Here is an 18,486-nt window from a genome sequence, read left to right as displayed (position 1 = left end):
AAGCCCATCTAATACATTTTCCTGTGTTAAATATGAAATCAGCCACTTCTATATGGAGCTGTGGTTCCTTTTAGTGGTAAACTGTTTTAAAAAGCCACAATTAGGATGATAGTTTTCATTGTTTCTGGTTGTTATTGCTTGTAGGTTTTTATAGAGCTGGTTACATATGTATTTTTTAGAAGGAGAAAAATAGATCCTGAGTTTATACTGATATTTCCAATGAATTTAAAGGTTACAGTTTTTCTTAATTTTTACGTTTGTATCTCTTTTTGTACTCTGAAAATCTTTATTCTTAATAACATTAAGATATTACATATTTGCTTCGTTTTCATTGATATATGTGTACCTGATGTAAATATTTTAGAATGTGAATGTTTTAGAATAACAGTGCCAAAATCATTAATAACAGTATAGCTGCTGAAAAACAGTTTATAGTTATTTTGTCTGTAGGTTATATTGCACTAGGAATCTAATGTCAAATGTATATATTTTATTTTATTTATTTATTTTTTAATGTATGTATTTTAAAGTTCCTTGAAATAAACACTTCCTTTCTGTGTTTACCCTGCTAGAATTATGAACAGATAAGTTTGTTTCAATTTGCTTATGGTTCTTTGGGATGTTTTTTTCCAGTTTGATTTAATTTTGTCTTATATGAAACACAGTTCCAAAGTCAAATGGAGTCTGTTTGATATTACCTTACAATTTTTTGTGTGTCTGTGTTAATGAGAGATATTGAACTATAATTTTTTCTTGTAATATTTTTGTCAAGTTTGGTATTATGGATGGGTTTTTTGCCTCAAAATGTAAAAAAGAATGTTTACTCTTTTTCCTACTTTCTGGAAAAGTTTATGGAAGAATAGTACTATATCAGCCTTAAATGTTGGTAGAATTTACTGGTGAAGTCATCTGGGTCCTCTCTGTGGACAAGGTGTTTTGTTTTTTACTGAAAATTCAATTTCTGAAATATCTGTGGGGCAGTTTATTTTTTGTTTCTTCTTCTGTGATTTTTAATAATTTGTCTTTTAAGGTATTTGTCCATATCATTCATGTTGTCAAGTTTATTGGCATAGAGTTGCATCATCCTTTTAATGCCTATGAACTCTGTAGTGTATTCTCCTATTGGTAATTTCTTTTTCTCCATAGATTTGCTAGAAGCTTATCAATTGTATTAATCTTTTGAAAGAACACATTTTTTACTTTGTTGATTCCCTGTTAATCCATTTTGGATTTTAATGGATCCATTTTGAATCCATTGTGGATTTTGTGTTTATTTCTTTATTTCTTTTCCTCTTACTTTGAGCTTCATTTGTTCTTTGGCCAGCTCTTGAACATGGGAACCTAAATCACTGATGGTATAGCTCTCTTTTTACCTATCATTTAAAGCTATAAATTTTCCTTTAAATACTGGTTTTGCTACAGCCCACAAAATTTGGTAAGTTGCAGCTTGTGGAATCTTAATTCCCTGACCTGAGATTGAACCCATGCACCCTGCAAGAGAACCGTGGAGTCCTAACCACTGGACTTCCAGGGAAGTTCCAATAAATTGTGTTTTCATAGTCATTCAGTTCAATCTATTTTCTAATCTCCTGTGGTTTCTTATGGGTTACTTAGAAATATGTTTAATTTGCAGATATTTGGAGTTTCTACTAAAACTTATTGTTATTTCTAATTTAATTGTGTGTGAACCAAGACCAGAAAATATACTCTGAATGACTCAAACTTAAAATATTTTTAGTACTTTGGTCATGGTTATCCTAAGGGAGTTGCAGTCCAGGACTTAGGCCCCCTCGCCAGTCACACTCTTAACGCACATCTGCCTTTCTAACCCAAGTGCCTCCATTATAATCTCTCTTTTTAAAGAATACATTTAAGTTATTTACTTATTTGGTTGTTGCTGTACACAGGTTTTCTCTAGTTGCAGAGAGCTTTAGTTGTGGCGCTGTGCTTAGTTGCTCTGTGGCATGTGGGAATCTTCCCAGACCAGGGATTGAACCTTTGTCCTGTGCACGGGGCAGGCAGATTTTTATCCACTGTACCACCAGGGAAGTCCTTCAATACCTCTTTATCAGACACCTCTGCCAAGAGTTCCTTATCATGGATAGGGAGGCAAACCTTGATACTTTATCTCCATTGTAACTTGGTACTCAATATTCTAATACTCCTAGCCCTTCCCCCATCTCCCTCTCCATGAAATGGGAGGGGCCTCTTTTTTGAGTACTCCTTTGGCAGTGAGATGATTCCATGCATCTGTATTTATCCTTCTGACCCTCTATAGGTGCTGTTTCATGGGGAAAATGGAACAGTAGGAGAGTCAGCACTTTCTCTTGGCTAGCCTCTTGCTTATACTAGCTGATTAGTAAGTGATTAAAGATTAAGGGCTTGACTGGTACTTTATTTTGGCTGTTGTCTTCATTAGCTTTTCTAACAACTGGCAGCTCAGCGTATCTCAGCTTTTGACAGTTGAGTGTGATGTTCTTGACAGTTGGGTATGATAGCAATTATATCACAGTGCTTGATGGTTTTGAATAAATCCTCTATATTGTTACTAATTTTTAAAAATCTTTGTTGTATCAGTTATTGAAAGAAAGATGTTAAAATTTCCAAATCTGATTGTAGAGTTGTCTGTTTCTTCTTTTAGTTCTGTCAAGTTTTGCTTTCAGTATTTGATTTTTTTTTCTTAAGTCTCTATACATTTAGGATGGCTATATTTTCTTGATAAATTTATCATTTAGTTCCAGTATTACTCTTTGTCTTGAAATCTATTTTGCCTTATATTAATATGAGTACACAAGCTTTCTTATACTTAGCGTTTGTATGATATATATTTCTCCATTTAACTTTTAACTTATCTGTGTTTGTATTTAAAGTTTGTTTCTTATAGACAGCATATAGTTGGAATTTGCTTTTTGTCGTTTTGATATTGTCCTTTTATTGAAATAATTGGATTATTTACCTTTAAGGTAAGTAAAATTTAGTTTAAACCTGCCAGGAATGGGAGCATCCACATATGTTTTTTTAAGAAAAACTTGGCACTGTTTGGAATTTAATTAGTTCACTTAAATTTGTATCTTTAGCTCTGTGATGAATTTTTAATTGTGATTTTCATTTCACCTGAATTCTCTTTTATTGTTATGATGGGCATAGTTACCTATTGCAGCTGGAAGAAGTGGAGTTTCTAATTATTTGTTGAGCACCTGTATCAGTGATTTTCTGTAGAGGCAGTGACTTTCTGCAGGGATGTTTTAGAAATATAACTGGGTGCTTGTCAATGTTAAGATAACTGAGGTGAAGGCTTCTGGCTTTTGAAAGACTGAAGCAAACCATGAATCTAGATCATAGGTTTGACAGCTTTTCTGTATAGGGCTAGACGGTACATATTTTAGGCTTTATGGGCCATATAGTCTCTTGCAGCTCTCAACTCTGCCATTATAGTGTGGAAGTCACCAAAGACAGTGTATAAATGAATGAGTATAGAGTATAGATGTATTTCAGTAAAGTTTTATTTAAAAAAATAGTTGGTGGGCAATAGTTCACCCAACTCCTGATCTAGATGTCCTGCAATGCACAATAGAAAAAATTGTTCAGTGGCCTACAAAATGAGGACCACAGCTGGGGGCAGGGTGAAATGTGTTTTTTATTATTTGGGTCTAGAATCTCTCACATACTTTTCAAATTGTTCAACTTTTCTCTTTTACTACTAATTGCATAGTTTTGCTATTAGCTAAATCTTCCAGGAATGCTATCATAGTTTGATAAAAGATTGTACTTTGTTTTATTCAGAAATTTACCGAGTTTTTAAAAACCATTTTAAAAAGTTACAGCACTGGTGGCAACGCTGCTTGTGATATTTGACTTGCCAATTATCACATACTTGTAGAATTCTCTGTTTGTAGTTAATGCGTTTCCTTGATTCTACAGACACAGACACACATACACACACACATATGGCCTTTATTTTAAAATGTCAACTATAAATAAATGATGTCAACAACATGTTTTTTGTGGTTGTAAGCATAAGTATTTAACTGTACCTTCTGTGTTTTTGTGTATGATCATTAACATATTAAAATGTAACAGGTGGACATTCTCTCATTTTTGGTATGAGTGAGTGAAGTCGCTCACTCGTGTCCAAGTCTTTGTGACCCCATGGACTGTAACCTACCAGGCTCCTCTGTCCATGGGATTTTCCAGGCAAGAGTACTGGAGTGGGGTGCCATTTCCTATACTGTATATAAATGTGTCTTATTGCCTACAAGTTTCATTTTATAAACAGAGAAGTTGTAAATATTTTCTTTTGTATATTGAGAGAGCATTGAGTTTGACCAGGGTAACAGCTATCACCTACCTGTATCTCCCCTGCTTAGTGTGTATTTTGTGGATAGTAGAAAGAGACAGGAAGAGGAAAACAACAAAGATAACTCTGATTTATCCATATGGAGCTTTGTACAAAGCATGGGCTCATGGTTTTGTTTTTTCCTCCCCAGCACTACCTTTTCCAGACTGTGCTTCTCTAAAATAGGAATCTAGAAGATGATCAATCATGTCTCGCAGCTCTAGAAACCATGGCTCAGGTAAACCAGTACCCTCTTTAAATAATCACTTTTTTATAGAGTATGTGCATGTTTGCATTGCTTATTCTGAAAACTTCCTTCCTGACTCACCCCACTCAGGAATGTGCTTTCTGGTTTGTTCCATTGTTATAAGTGATAGTGTTTTCCCTAAGCATGCCTTTCTAATCTAGTTTATACTCACATGCTTAGGCAAAAATCCAGTGAGCATCTTTGACTGGGAGCACTGATATAACAAAAGCAGAGACACAGAGATGTTTATACACCACACAGGAGAAAACTTTGAAATTCTCTTTAGACCTTAGTTTCCTCGTTAGACAAGGTAGGATTTGCTCTTGACTGGGCTTAGTGTCCATACATAGCAAGACCTCATGCTTTGTGAGCTTTTAAGATTATCAGCATGATTAGTTAGGGATTGAATACAGAGGGATCAGGGATCTACCCTGGGAATCCATGATTGACCAGTACCAATAACATGGATCATTTTGAGATTCAGCATGTTGGGCTAATCTTAAATGTGTAAGTTTAGATTATCCATACCACCTTTCTGTTGCTTGGAATAAGGAACAAGGTGAGTTTTTCAAGTGATGAATAGTAACAAGAAAGATCATTATTCATATGATGATGCTGTTGAGAATTATAAACTCCCAAAAGTAAGAAATGCTTATGAGGTTTTTATATAACCTAAAGTGTTTAATGATGCACACTTACTAAGTCAGATATATTCATTATATGGAGCTATTGTACAGCCTATTTTAAGTATTTATTAAATTGTTGGTAATAGGAAAATGCCTATGATGTAATGTTCTTTTTTTTGATGTAATGTTCTGATATTAATATAATGCACCTGAGGTTTCAGTAAATTCTTTCATTTTTTACAAATCTTATAGAGATTTTATAAGATTTTACAGAAAAATTTACCAAATTTTTTCCTTCTTAAATGGAGAAGAAAGAGAAACTCGCATTTATTGAGCATGTATGGTATATAAGATACATATTGTACAGGGTACTTTGTGTGCTATTTCTTTTAATTGGGATATTGTATTTACTTCATGAATTTCCAGATTTATGTGCATAATGAGATATTCTATATGCAGCAACATAGATGGATAATCTATCTATAGCAATAAGCATAAAAAGAAACTTGAGAAGCACCAATTTGTTTAGTGTCTCATCCATGTAAAAGACTGCCCAGCCAAATTGCTCTGTTCCCTTCTTTGTAGAGAGCTCTCTCCATCATCTCCCCTTCCATTGAAAAAGTATTTTCTTTATTTTCACAACTACTATTATGTTTCTGTTTCAGAGATCAGTGATGTTCAGAGATGTTGCCATTGACTTCTCTCAGGAAGAGTGGGATTGCCTAGACTCAGCTCAAAGGGATTTGTATAGAGATGTGATGTTGGAGAACTATAGTAACTTGGTATCACTAGGTAAGAACATCTACCCCTAGTATTTCAGGATCTATCTTTGGAATGGCTGTTGTCGTTTCCAGTATTTCAGGGTTGTTTTTAAGTAATTAACTGCATTTTGTATTATTCTCAAAGGAATAGTTTTAAATTGCTAGAAGTAGAATGGATAGTTTCATTCAGTTCAGTTCAGTTGCTCAGTCATGTCTAACTCTTTGTGACCCCATGGACTGCAGCATGCCAGGCCTCTCTGTTCATCACCAACTCCTGGAGTTTACTCAAACTCATGTCCATCATGTTAGTGATGCCATCCAACCATCTCATCTTCTGTCGTCCCCTTCTCCTCCCACCTTCAATCATTCCCAGCATCAGGGTCTTTTCCAATGAGTCAGCTCACCACATCAGGTGGCCAAAGTATTGGAGTTTCAGCTTCAGCATCAGTCTTTCTAATGAATATTCAGGACTGATTTCTTTTAGGATGGACTGGTTGGATCTCCTTGCAGTCCAAGGGTCTCTCAAGAGCCTTCTCCAACACCACAGTTCAAAAGCATCTATTCTTCGGCCCTCAGCTTTCTTTATCGTCCAACTCTCACATCCATATATGACTACTGGAAAAACCATTGCCTTGACTAGACTGACCTTTGTTGGCAAAGTAATATCTCTTCTTTTTAATATGCTGTCTAGGTTGGTCATAACTTTTTTTCCAAGGACTGTGGTCTTTTCCTTTCATGGCTGCAGTCACCATCTGCAGTGATTTTGGAGCCCCCCAAAATAAAGTCAGCCACTGTTTCCACTGTTTCCCCATCTAATTGCCGTGAAGTGATGGGACCAGATGCCATGATCTTAGTTTTCTGAATGTTGAGCTTTAAGCCAACTTTTTCACTCTCCTCTTTCACTTTCATCAAGAGGCTCTTTACTTCTTCTTCACTTTCTACCATAAGGGTGGTGTTATCTGCATATCTGAGATTATTCATATTTCTCCCGGCAACATTGATTCCAGCTTGTGCTTCAGCTAGCCCAGCGTTTCTTGTGATGTACCCTGCATATAAGTTAAATAAGCAGGGTGACAATATACATCCTTGATGTACTCCTTTTCCTATTTGGAACCAGTCTGTTGTTCCATGTCCAGTTCTAACTGTTGCTTCCCGACCTGCATATAGGTTTCTGAAGAGGAAGGTCAGGTGGTCTGGTATTCCTGTCTCTTTTAGAATTTTCCACCATTTGTGGTGATCCACACAGTCAAAGGTTTTGGCATAGTCAGTAAAGCAGAAATAGATGTTTTTCTGGAACTCTCTTGCTTTTTCCATGATCCAGCAGATGTTGGCAATTTGATCTCTGGTTCCTCTGCCTTTTCTAAATCCATCTTGAACATGTGGAAGTTCATGGTTCATGTATTGTTGAAGCCTGGCTTGGAGAATTTTGAGCATTACTTTACTAGTGTGTGAGATGAGTGCAATTGTACAGTAGTTTGAGCATTCTTTGGCATTTCTTTTCTTTGGGATTGGAATGAAAACTGACCTTTTCCAGTCCTGTGGCCCCTGCTCAGTTTTCCAAATTTGCTGGCATATTGAGTGTAGCACTTTCACAGCATCATCTTTTAGGATTTTAAATAGCTCAACTGGAATTCCATCACCTCCACTAGCTTTGTTTGTAGTGATACTTCCTAAGGCCCACTTGACTTCACATTCCAGGATGTCTGGCTCTAGGTGAGTAGTCACACCATCATGATTATCTGGGTCATGAAGATCTTTTTTGTATAGTTCTTCTGTGTATTCTTGCCACCTCTTCTTAATATCTTCTGCTTCTGTTAGGTCCATACCGTTTCTGTCCTTTATCGAGCCCATCTTTGCATGAATTGTTCCTTTGGTATCTAATTTTCTTAAGAGATCTCTAGTCTTTCCTATTGTATTGTTTTCCTCTATTTCTTTGCACTGATTACTGAGGAAGGCTTTCTTGTCTCTCGTTATTCTTTGGAACTCTGCATTCAGGTGAGTTGGAACTCTGCATTCAAGTGAGTATATCTTTCCTTTTCTCCTTTGCTTTTCACTTTTCTTTTCACAGCTATTTGTAAGGCCTCCTTAGACAGCAATTTTGCTTTTTTGCATTTCTTTTTCTTGGGGATAGTCTTGATTGCTGTCTCCTGTACAGTGTCATGAACCTCCATCCATAGTTTAATTGGGCACATTTATCTCCTCTATCCTTAAATATAATTGCTTATCTTCCTTCTGTCTTCCTTCCTGTCTTCCTTGATGATCAGGGCAGAGAAATGAATTCTGGGACACTTGCAGTATTGCCAGAGAAAGCAAGCTATGATTCATTGTTACAGTTTAGATCTACCAAAGCAACTCTAAATGTTTTTTAAATAGGTGCAGAAATGTATGGTTTTTCTGACAATAGAAGAGCTTATAATTAATATAGTGAGACAGAGGATCAATGCATTTTACTAACTATTCAAGTAAACACAGTTCATTACAAAAAAATTCTCTTATTTGTGTTTTGTAGTTGAATATCATATTTTAAGAACTGTGTATTTTACAAAGAATGAATATACTAGAACTGCCTTTTATTGGAAGTTAGCTCAGGAAGAACCTGTGATTGTCGAAGAAAGTTGATTTTTTTCCTATAGCAAAATAAGGAACAGAGCCTATATCAATGAGAACTTTAATAAGTGATTTTCCTACCTAAATAATGACTTTAGTCCTTGGACTCTTCAAGTCACTAGCATATAATTGTCTCTTGCCTCTTCCCTCCCCTTCCCCCGCCCCATAACAACCCTTTTATATAAATTTGAGGGTCAGTTACTTTCCAGACTTTTCTGTGTTTAGATTTATTGTCTCCATTTCAAAAAATATGTTTGTTTATTCAAAATATATTTATTTATTGGGAAGACTATTCTCTGCCAATGATTGTAGTAGGCACTGGAGAAATAATGATCTAAACAAGGACCTATTCTGCTGAAACCTACATTCTTGTGGGAGAAATACAAAACAATAAGGAAATAAAAATATGTGTGTATGTGTGTGCATGGATGTGTACATATATTTATTTAATAAATATAGCAATTGCAGGTACCAATAAAGAGTATGAATAAAGGTAAAGTAGAATAGACAAATAACTAAATGGCAATTGGAGGGGTGCATTATTTTAGGTAGATTTTGGAAAAACCTCTCTAAGAAAGTAATACTTGAAGAAAGACTTTACCTAAATAAGGCCGTGAGTCAGGGGGAACAGTATTCCAAGTAGATGGAGTATTAATAGTAAGTATAAAGGGCTTGGGGTGGGCATTAACTTTGTAGGAAGAATAGGAAAACATTTGTCTCGAGAAAAGTGAACGACAGAGTAATAAGAAATATAGTTAAAGAATAGAAAAAAAAGAGTTGACATTTTATTCTCTAAGTTGATGCCCTCTGAATCCTGGCCGAAGCAAATGCATATTGTCTCTGAGGCAAAGTAAGAGGGCTTTAAAATTCTCACAAATTAAGATCAACAAAAGATGAGCTCACAAATATCATCAAACTCACAAGGAAACAGGTCACAGGTGAGTGATAGATAATCTAAGGAAACAACAGATTATGTGGCAAATGATTTCACATATTGGAATTTTTTAATGTAAGTATAAACTAGTGGTGAAATAGTCGAAGAAATAAACTGAATCACAAAAATGACAAGCAATAAAAGGTTTTTATAAAGGAACAGATTTGGAGGAGAACCAAATTGAATATTTCTAAATGTTCTGTTTAGTTCTTTTAAAAAATATAAATAATCATTCTAAGATTGATAATTTGCATGGAAATTATTCTCGTTATAAAAAGAAAAGATAAGCCTTGAATTTGGTGAAGATACTTGCAATGCATATTCAGAAGAATTAAATTAGTATGTGGAATATAAAAATCTTATATAGATGGTTAACAAAAAGGTAAAAGACATTTATAGACAGTTCAAGGAAAAGGGAATGCAAATAGCCAATGATCATGAAAAACTTTAACCTCATTAGCAGTCCAGAAATGCAGATTAAAACCAGTGAGATAATTGTTTCACACACACTAGATTGGCAGAAATTAAGAAGTATGACAGTATCAAGTGTTTACAACTATTTAAGGCAGAAGTATTATATACCTCATTATTCACAATAGGAAAAAAAAATGGAAATGACCCAAATGTCTGTCAGCTGAATGGATGAGTAAAACTGATATATCCTTATAATGGAGTATTAGTCAGCAATTAAAAAAGAATAAAGTTGTGATACATACAACATGGATGAACCTTGAAAATATGCTAAATGAAAGAAGCCAGACACAAAGACTGTTTATATGATTGCAGTTAAATGAAATGTCCACAGTAGACAAATCCATAGAGAAAGAAAGTGTATTAGTGGTTGCCTAGCCCTGGGGTGGGGGCTGGGAGGTGAGGGTGGATAGAAAAATGAAAATGGGGAAGTTGAAAATGGCTGCTAATTGATATGGGGTTTCTTATTGAAATGATAAAAACGTTATAAAATTTGATTGTGATGATTGTTGCACACACAACTCTGAATATAGTAAAAACTGTTGAGTTGCATGTATGCTAAATGAATGAACTGTAGGTATATGAATTATACATGAGTAGATCTGTTTCTTTTAAGAGTTCTATAGCTTACTGACATTGGTATCAGTTGGCATAACCACTTTGGAAAACTATATAGAAATTATTTCCAAACTTACATACACTTTGGAAATAGCAGGGTTCCTTTTAAAATTTCAGGTCCAAAGCCACACCCCAGACCAATTAAATCAATGAATACAGGACACCGATATTATTTTTTTGAAGGTTCCTTAGGTTGTTCAAATAAATGTTCTGACATGTTTGGTAACTAATATGATATTATCTGAGAATTTATGTTTTAAATTTAACTGTTATTGTCAATATGAATATGTTTGGGTTTATTTCTCTCTTGTTTTAATGCTTTAGGTTTACTTTTTTTTTTTTTTTTTTTTTTTTTAGTGTGTGGCATGCAAGGTCTTAGTTTTCCAGCAGGGATTAAACCTGTGCCCTCTACAGTGAGAGCACAGAGTTTTAACCACTGGACCAGCAGGGAATTCCCTTGGCTTAATCTCTTGATCTTCTTTGATTCCTTTTAAAATCTTTCCTTAATTGGGATGGGTAGAGTTATTTTTTTAGGTCCATTTCCTCCCTTCTTTAGTTTGGAAGACATATACCATTTATATGCTCTTATTGGTTATCTTTAATTTTTTATCACATGCACTTTATTCATTTTAATGCAGATGCAGTTTTTTAGTTTTCAGTAATTGTAATATTTGAAAAATTTTACATTTTAAAGGAAGTTAAATATTTTACTAGATATTAACTTTTAATTAATAATAAAACATAGTTATTCTTTCCACATATAATATTTGGTTTGCATACTGCTTTGCAGAGGTCTTGTGATAAACTATATGCCTCACTCTCATACCGAGGATTTCAGGGCTGACAATTAAAAACCACAGATATAAAGGATTGTTCAGTTCAGTTCAGTCACTCAGTCGTGTCCAATTCTTTGTGACCCCATGAACCACAGCATGCCAGGCCTCCCTGTCCATCACCAACTCCTGGAGTTTGCCAAAACTCATGTCCGTCGAGTCGGTGATGCTATGCAAGCATCTCATTCTCTGTTGTCCCCTTCTCCTCACACCTTCAGTCTTTCCCAGCATCAGGCTCTTTCAAATGAGTCAGCTCTTCACATCAGGTGGCCAAAATATTGAGTTTCAGCTTCAACATCAGTCCTTCCAGTGAACACCCAGGACTGATTTCCTTTAGAACGGACTGGTTGGATCTCCTTGCAGTCCAAGGGCTTTCAAAGAGTCTTCTTCAGTTCAAAAGCATCAGTTCTTCGGTGCTCAGCTTTCTTTAAAGTCCAACTCTCACATCCATACATGACTACTGGAAAAACCATAGCATTGACTAGACCGACCTTTGTTGACAAAGTAATGTCTCTGCTTTTAAATATGCTGTCTAGGTTGGTCATAACTTTCCTTCCAAAAAGTAAGCATCTTTTAATTTCATGACTGCAGTCACCATCTGCAGTGAATTTTGGAGCCCCCCAAAATAAAGTCAGCCACTGTTTCCCCATCTAATTGCCATGAAGTGATGCGACCAGATGCCATGATCTTCATTTTCTGAATGTTGAGCTTTAAGCCAACTTTTTCACTCTCCTCTTTCACTTTCATCAAGAGGCTCTTTGGTTCTTCTTCACTTTCTGCCATAAGGATGGTGTCATCTGCATATCTGAGATTGTTCATACTTCTCCCGGCAGTCTTGATTCCAGCTTGTGCTTCAGCTAGCCCAGCGTTTCTCGTGATGTACTCTGCATATAAGTTAAATAAGGAGGGTGACAATATACAGCCTTGACGTACTCCTTTTCCTATTTGGAACCAGTCTGTTGTTCCATGTCCAGTTCTAACTGTTGCTTCCTGACCTGCATATAGGTTTCTCAAGAGGCAGGCCAGGTGGTCTGGTATTCCCATCTCTTTCAGAATTGTCCACAGTTTGTGGTGATTCACACAGTCAAAGGCTTTGGCATAGTCAATAAAGCAGAAATAGATGTTTTTCTGTAACTCTTGCTTTTTCAATGATCCAACGAATGTTGGTAATTTGATCTCTAGTTCCTCTGCCTTTTCTAAAACCAGCTTGAACATGTGGAAGTTCATGGTTCACGTATTGTTGAAGCCTGGCTTTGAGAATTTTGAGTATTACTTTAGTAGCGTGTGAGATGAGTACAATCCCTTTCTTTGGGATTGGAATGAAAACTGACCTTTTCCAGTCCCGTGGCCACTGCTCAGTTTTCCAAATTTGCTGACATATTGAGTGCAGCAGTTTAAAAGCATCATCTTTTAGGATTTTTAATAGCTCAGCTGGAATTCCATCACCTCCACTAGCTTTGTTGGTAGTGATACTTCCTAAGGCCCACTTGACTTCACATCCCAGGATGTCTGGCTCTAGGTGAGTGATCATACCATCGTGATTATTTCGCTCATGAAGATCTTTTTTGTATAGTTCTTCTGTGTAGTCTTGCCACCTCTTCCTTATATCTTCTGCTTCTGTTAGGTCCATACCATTTCTGTCCTTTATTGAGCCCATCTTTGCATGAAATGTTCCCTTGGTATTTCTAATTTTCTTGAGGATATCTCTAGTCTTTCCCATTCTATTGTTTTCCTCTATTTCTTTGCATTGATTGCTGAGGAAGGCTTTCTTATCTCTCCTTTCTATTCTTTGGAACTCTGCATTCAAATGGGTATACCTTTCCTTTTCTCCTTTGCTTTTCACTTCTCTTCTTTTCACAGCTATTTGTAACGCCTCCTCAGACAGCCATTTTGCTTTTTTTTGCATTTTTTCCCCATGGGGATGGTCTTGATCCCTGTCTCCTGTACAATGTCATGAACCTCTGTCCATAGTTCATTAGGCACTCTCTATCAGATCTAGTTCCTTAAATCTATTTTCTCACTTCTACTGTATAATCATAAGGGATTTGATTTAGGTCATACCTGAATGGTTTAGTGGTTTTCCCCACTTTCTTCAATTTTAATCTGAATTTGGCAATAAGGAGTTCATGATCTGAGCCACAGTCAGCTCCTGGTCTTGTTTTTGCTGACTGTATAGAGCTTCTCCATCTTTGGCTGCAAAGAATATAATCAGTCTGATTCCCGTGTTTACCATCTGGTAGTGTCCATGTGTAGAGTTTTCTTTTGTGTGTGTTTGTTATTTACCTTGAAATGAATTGGTGGCTGCTGTGGCAGTGAGTAGAGATTTATAAAAAGGTGAAATTGACATGTTTATGTCAAATACACATTTCATTTTCACAAAATTCTTATTGGGATTGTACCAGCAGTGTGTGACTGTACTCTTTTTCTACACTTTGATGAACACTGGATAATCATTACATAAAAATACGTGTCAATTTGTAGATAAAAAATTGAATGACATGAGTTTAAATATTTTGGGAGTATTTCTGTCTATTTTGGTCATTTAGTCATTACCATTATTGTTTGTGTCACTTAACAAATACATCCTTAAGAAAAGTGACAATATCTCCCTTCTCCCAGGACAATATAAAGAATGTTAGAATACTTTCATTTTGATTAATCTTTCCTATCTGATATGTTATTGTTGACTAACATTTTAATTGTTTCCTTTAACCCCCCACAGTGGGCATTAATTTTGTTTTGTAGTGGTAGTATTTGGTTATAGATTTATCTACATGATTATTCTTTTATTTGCACACTGTTCCTTTTCCATCATACCTTCCTACTGGGATTGTTTTATTTATCATTAAATACATTAGGCAAGACCAATTATTAGTAAATACTCTTCATTTTATATTTTTTGCTTCACCTTTATTTTTACCTGATGATAAGTGGGTATAGAATTATATGCTGACAATTATTTTTTTCTCAGCACTCTGAAGATATTATTCCACTGTCTTCTGGCTTCTGTTGTTGCTCTTGAGAAGTCTGCCATCTGTCTCATTGTTGTTCCTTTTGTAAGTAACCTGTATTTTCTCTCTGTTTTAAGATATTTTCTTAAGATCTTAATATAATTGATTATATTGTTTTCTTTATTTCTAGAACTTTGTTATTTTCCCTCTCCTTTAGATGTTTTTGTTTCTTCTATATATTCTATTCCTCTCATTTTGATTTTGTATTTTTATATATTTCAAGCATTTATGTTACATGTATCATTCAATAATTACAGTTCCTGGGAAACCAGTCTAATTCTTCAGTTTCTTGCAAGCATGGGGGCTCTTGTGTAATGAATTATCCATAGTATTTTTTCTTCATTTGATAGAGATTCTAGGGCAAGATAAAAATGTTCCTTGTCATTTTCCTTTGAGGTCAGATGGATCTTTTTCCTTTCCTTTCTCTGTAGGCCTTGGACAGTTTTGATTTTGTGAAGAGAAGCAGTGCCAGTCCTTGACCTTTTTGTCTCTTGGGTTTTTTCTGTACCGTTAAGATACAGACATTTAGGCAAGTGAAGTCAGCAAATGTCCTGAGGGTAGCTGTGACTGCAGAGCATGCTAACCTCTGGCTTCTGATGATCTCTTCATTTTGCCCCCTTTGGATCTGCTTTACTTTTTTTTTTTTTTTTTTTTTTGAGGACTTCCCTGGTGGCTCAGACAGTAAAGCCTTTGTCTATAATGCAGGAGACCCAGGTTCGATCCCTGGGTCAGGAAGATCCCCTGGAGAAGGAAATGGCAATCTACTCCAGTACTATTGCTTGGAAAATCCCATGGACAGAGGAGCCTGGTAGGCTACAGTCCATGGGGTCGCAAAGAGTCGGACATGACTGAGTGACTTCACTTTCACTTTACTTTTTTTTAAACTGTGGAATACTTGTAAAAGGAATACTTGTAATACTTTGTGGTATATTACCTAGCATTTCTTGGTGTTTTGGGGAAATCTGACCACTGTTCATATACTTGCAGTATTGAATCCTTCTACCTTTGAACATACTGTATCTACTTTCTTTTTATGTCCTCTGTAAAGTTTCATTGCCTTTTTAAAAGATCTTGCACATTTCTTGATAAGTAATTTCCTTAGTACTTCATAAATGTTGTTCATATTATAAATAGAAATATTTTGTTCTGTGAAAAAATTCATAGATATAAATACACATACATAGATAGAGTGAAATATTCATGTCTGTAAATTGATAGTAGCCTTACAGAAATATCTAATAGTTTTCCAGTGGATCATTTTGGATTTCTAGGTTGATAATTTGCTCTCCACCTATAATGTATGATCCTTTTCTTTTCTATATGTATCATTAAAAGAAAACTAATCAGTAGAAGGAGCTGAGTATTTGAGTATATTACATTTTTAAAACTTATTTTTGTTTTTCAAACTAATTGAGGGTGCTTCTAATGTTTAATTTAAAAATTTTCTATTAAATATGTTTATGTAGGTTTCTGGTAAATATCCTTAATTAGGTTAAGGAAGAGCCATTTGGTCTTAGAGGTTTAAATACAGTCTTAAAATACATTTTCTGATGTTGAACTATTTCTGTGTTTGTAGGATAAACCTTATTTGATAATGATGTATTAGTCCTTAAATACACAGCTAGATTATCTGTTGCTAATAGTTTACTTTAAAAAATTTACCTATGTTTATTTGTGAAATTGGATTGGTTTTCCTGAGTTTTCTTTGTCCAGTTTTCTTACCTGAGTTCATTTACTTTTGTAAAATGACTTGGGTGGATTTCTATATTTTTATATGTTCAAGAACAGTTATACGTGATCTTGTCAATAATACTGTCAGTCATCAGTATCTATTGCCTTTTAGGAGCATAGACATTGAACTCAAATTTTAAATTCTAATGTGGTTATTGATGTATATTCATATTTTCTATCTTCATGGGTCATTTTAAAAATTATTTTCATCCATTTCATCATTTTTATAATTTACTGTTGAGTTATATATAGTTTTTTTTGTCATAAGCACTTTTTAATTCCTTTGGATTTGGGGGACTTAAGGTCTTTTCTTTTCCAATTTTTTGGATTTGTGCCCAATCTGATTTTTTTCCTACATGTCAAAGTTCTATATCATGTATTGGTGTTTGCAAATAATTAACTTGTAGTTTTGCTAGCCATTTCTATTCTTTCTGCATTCTAGTTTACTTGTTTATTGATTTTTAGATAGCCAATTGTTTTATTTCTCTCTCTCCTTGAGTTGAACCTTAATTCTCTTGTTTTTAACTATTTCTTATCCTCTATTAAATGGATTTAAGGCTATAAGTTTTCTGTGGTACATTAGCTGAATCTCATGGGATTTCACACAAAGTTGCTCTTGGTAGTTTTAAATTGTGGGTTTTACTTTTCTTTCATTTTCCTTTTATGACAATCATTATATGGAAGTATCTTAGTTACAGTAAATATTTTTTGCATGCTTTTGTAATTTCTAATTTTATTGTAATGTGTTAACATGTCATCAGTTTTACCCATCTACCCATCTTATGTTCCAGTCTTCTCTGCCTTTATTTCTTGTCTGTTTATATTAGGTCCTAAAAGGGGGAAAGATACTGTTCCCTTCTTCTTACACAACACTTTTGATCCTAGATGTGTGGATTTTCCCATACCAAGCAATTCTCTAGTTCTTGGTGGATATCAACTGGGTATTCTACAGTTTAACTCAGTTCTGACACTGACTCCCCAGAGTAGTACAGACACCACAAGTTAAGGGCTCAGTCCAGTGAGATTGACCACCACTTCAGATGACAATTCCAAGTTCCAAGTTGTCACAGGTACTTCTGACTGACTGGCTGTAAATCAGGGTTTCTCAGTGGCTATAAATCTCAGGTTCAATAATTTCCTAGAATGGTTCACAGATCTTAGAGAAACATTGACACTTAGCAGTTTATTATAAAGGATACAACTCAGTAGCAGCTAAATGAAAGAAATGCGTAGTTTTTACTGTTTATGCTGGAATCAGCCTATCAATAATCAATATTGTGGCCAGACTAGCCCTTGTAGTTCTTACGATGATTGCAAGTATGTTTCAGTAGTATGTATCAGGAAAACTGAGAAAAAAGAAGTTTATTTACTTATAGGACCTGGAAATTACACAGCTCATCTGAGGCCATACAACGAGGTTGTTAGGGAAGAGAGAATGCAGGAGAGAAAAAGAGAGCCAGTACACAGGCATGTGTGTGAGCCTGGGGTTCTGCTTTAACTGGGATTGAAGGTTTCACAGGCCCACTCATTAGTGAATTTAAAAGGTGGAATTGGGAGTCTAAAGCGTGGGAAGATTAAAAAAAAAAAAGTGGCCCAGATGGTCAGTTATTGAAATCAACTAAGATCTCTAAAACAAAGGAGCTTACTGGGGGGATGTAGCCTGACTCACCCTGCCTCTTTACCTAGTTGTGTGGCTGGCAGCATGTTTATTGGTCCAGACATGCTTGAAATGAATGCCTTGACAATCAAAGTTTAACTCATACTCTTGCATTACAGAAAAGGAAAAAAAAAACACCACATGCCAGCTGTAAGGCTTATACCATAGGAAGGTATGGAGAAGAGTTGCAGAGCTTCCATACCCTCTCCAGGTATACCACCCTTTTAGCACTTCAGTGTATTCACTGACTCAGAAGCTCTCTGAATCCCTTCCCTTCTGTTAGGGTTTTTCATGAAGGCTTCATTACATAGGCATGATTGATGAACTCATTGGCCATTTGTAATTAATTCAACTTCCAGGGGATCTTCCTGACCCAGGGACAGAACCCACATCTCCTGCATTGGCAGATGGGCCATTAGGGAAGCCCCAGCAACACGTTACTGTGGCATGAAATCAGTTTAGTGGTTTTTGACTCTGTGTGTGAGAGAAGGTGGAGTGGAGAGGAAAAAGATGACTAAAATAGTGTAGTGTAGAATAGAATAGAAAACAGAATAGGCATTGTTTTATAAAACTAAATATATATCAGGTTCTTATGGGAAAGGTAAGTAGTACACAATAATTGGAAAACACTGAGGTTATTTCCTATGGATATTA

General features: G+C 35.4%; 1 protein-coding gene across 7 annotated transcripts in view; it reads left to right on the top strand.

The window, feature by feature from the left end:
- ZNF420 (zinc finger protein 420) overlaps positions 1-18,486 on the top strand; it is a 28,782-nt gene that overhangs the window by 7,020 nt on the left and 3,276 nt on the right. For 5 of the 7 annotated variants that reach the window (XM_042230857.2, XM_004015199.6, XM_060398523.1 and 2 more), the window contains 2 exons: positions 4,488-4,574; positions 5,875-6,001. In XM_042230857.2, coding sequence (XP_042086791.1) covers positions 4,566-4,574; positions 5,875-6,001 — 136 coding nt within the window. In that variant the 5' untranslated portion in view covers positions 4,488-4,565. Of the gene's footprint in view, positions 1-4,487; positions 4,575-5,874; positions 6,002-14,402; positions 14,490-15,166; positions 18,044-18,486 lie in introns of those variants that run through there. The other 2 variants (XM_042230859.2, XM_042230858.2) reach the window with 2 other exon arrangements.

The sequence above is a fragment of the Ovis aries genome, chromosome 14 (assembly GCF_016772045.2).
Source record: "Ovis aries strain OAR_USU_Benz2616 breed Rambouillet chromosome 14, ARS-UI_Ramb_v3.0, whole genome shotgun sequence".
NCBI classification, from domain to species: Eukaryota; Metazoa; Chordata; class Mammalia; order Artiodactyla; family Bovidae; genus Ovis; species Ovis aries.
This window is presented reverse-complemented; position numbering and strand designations above follow the sequence as displayed.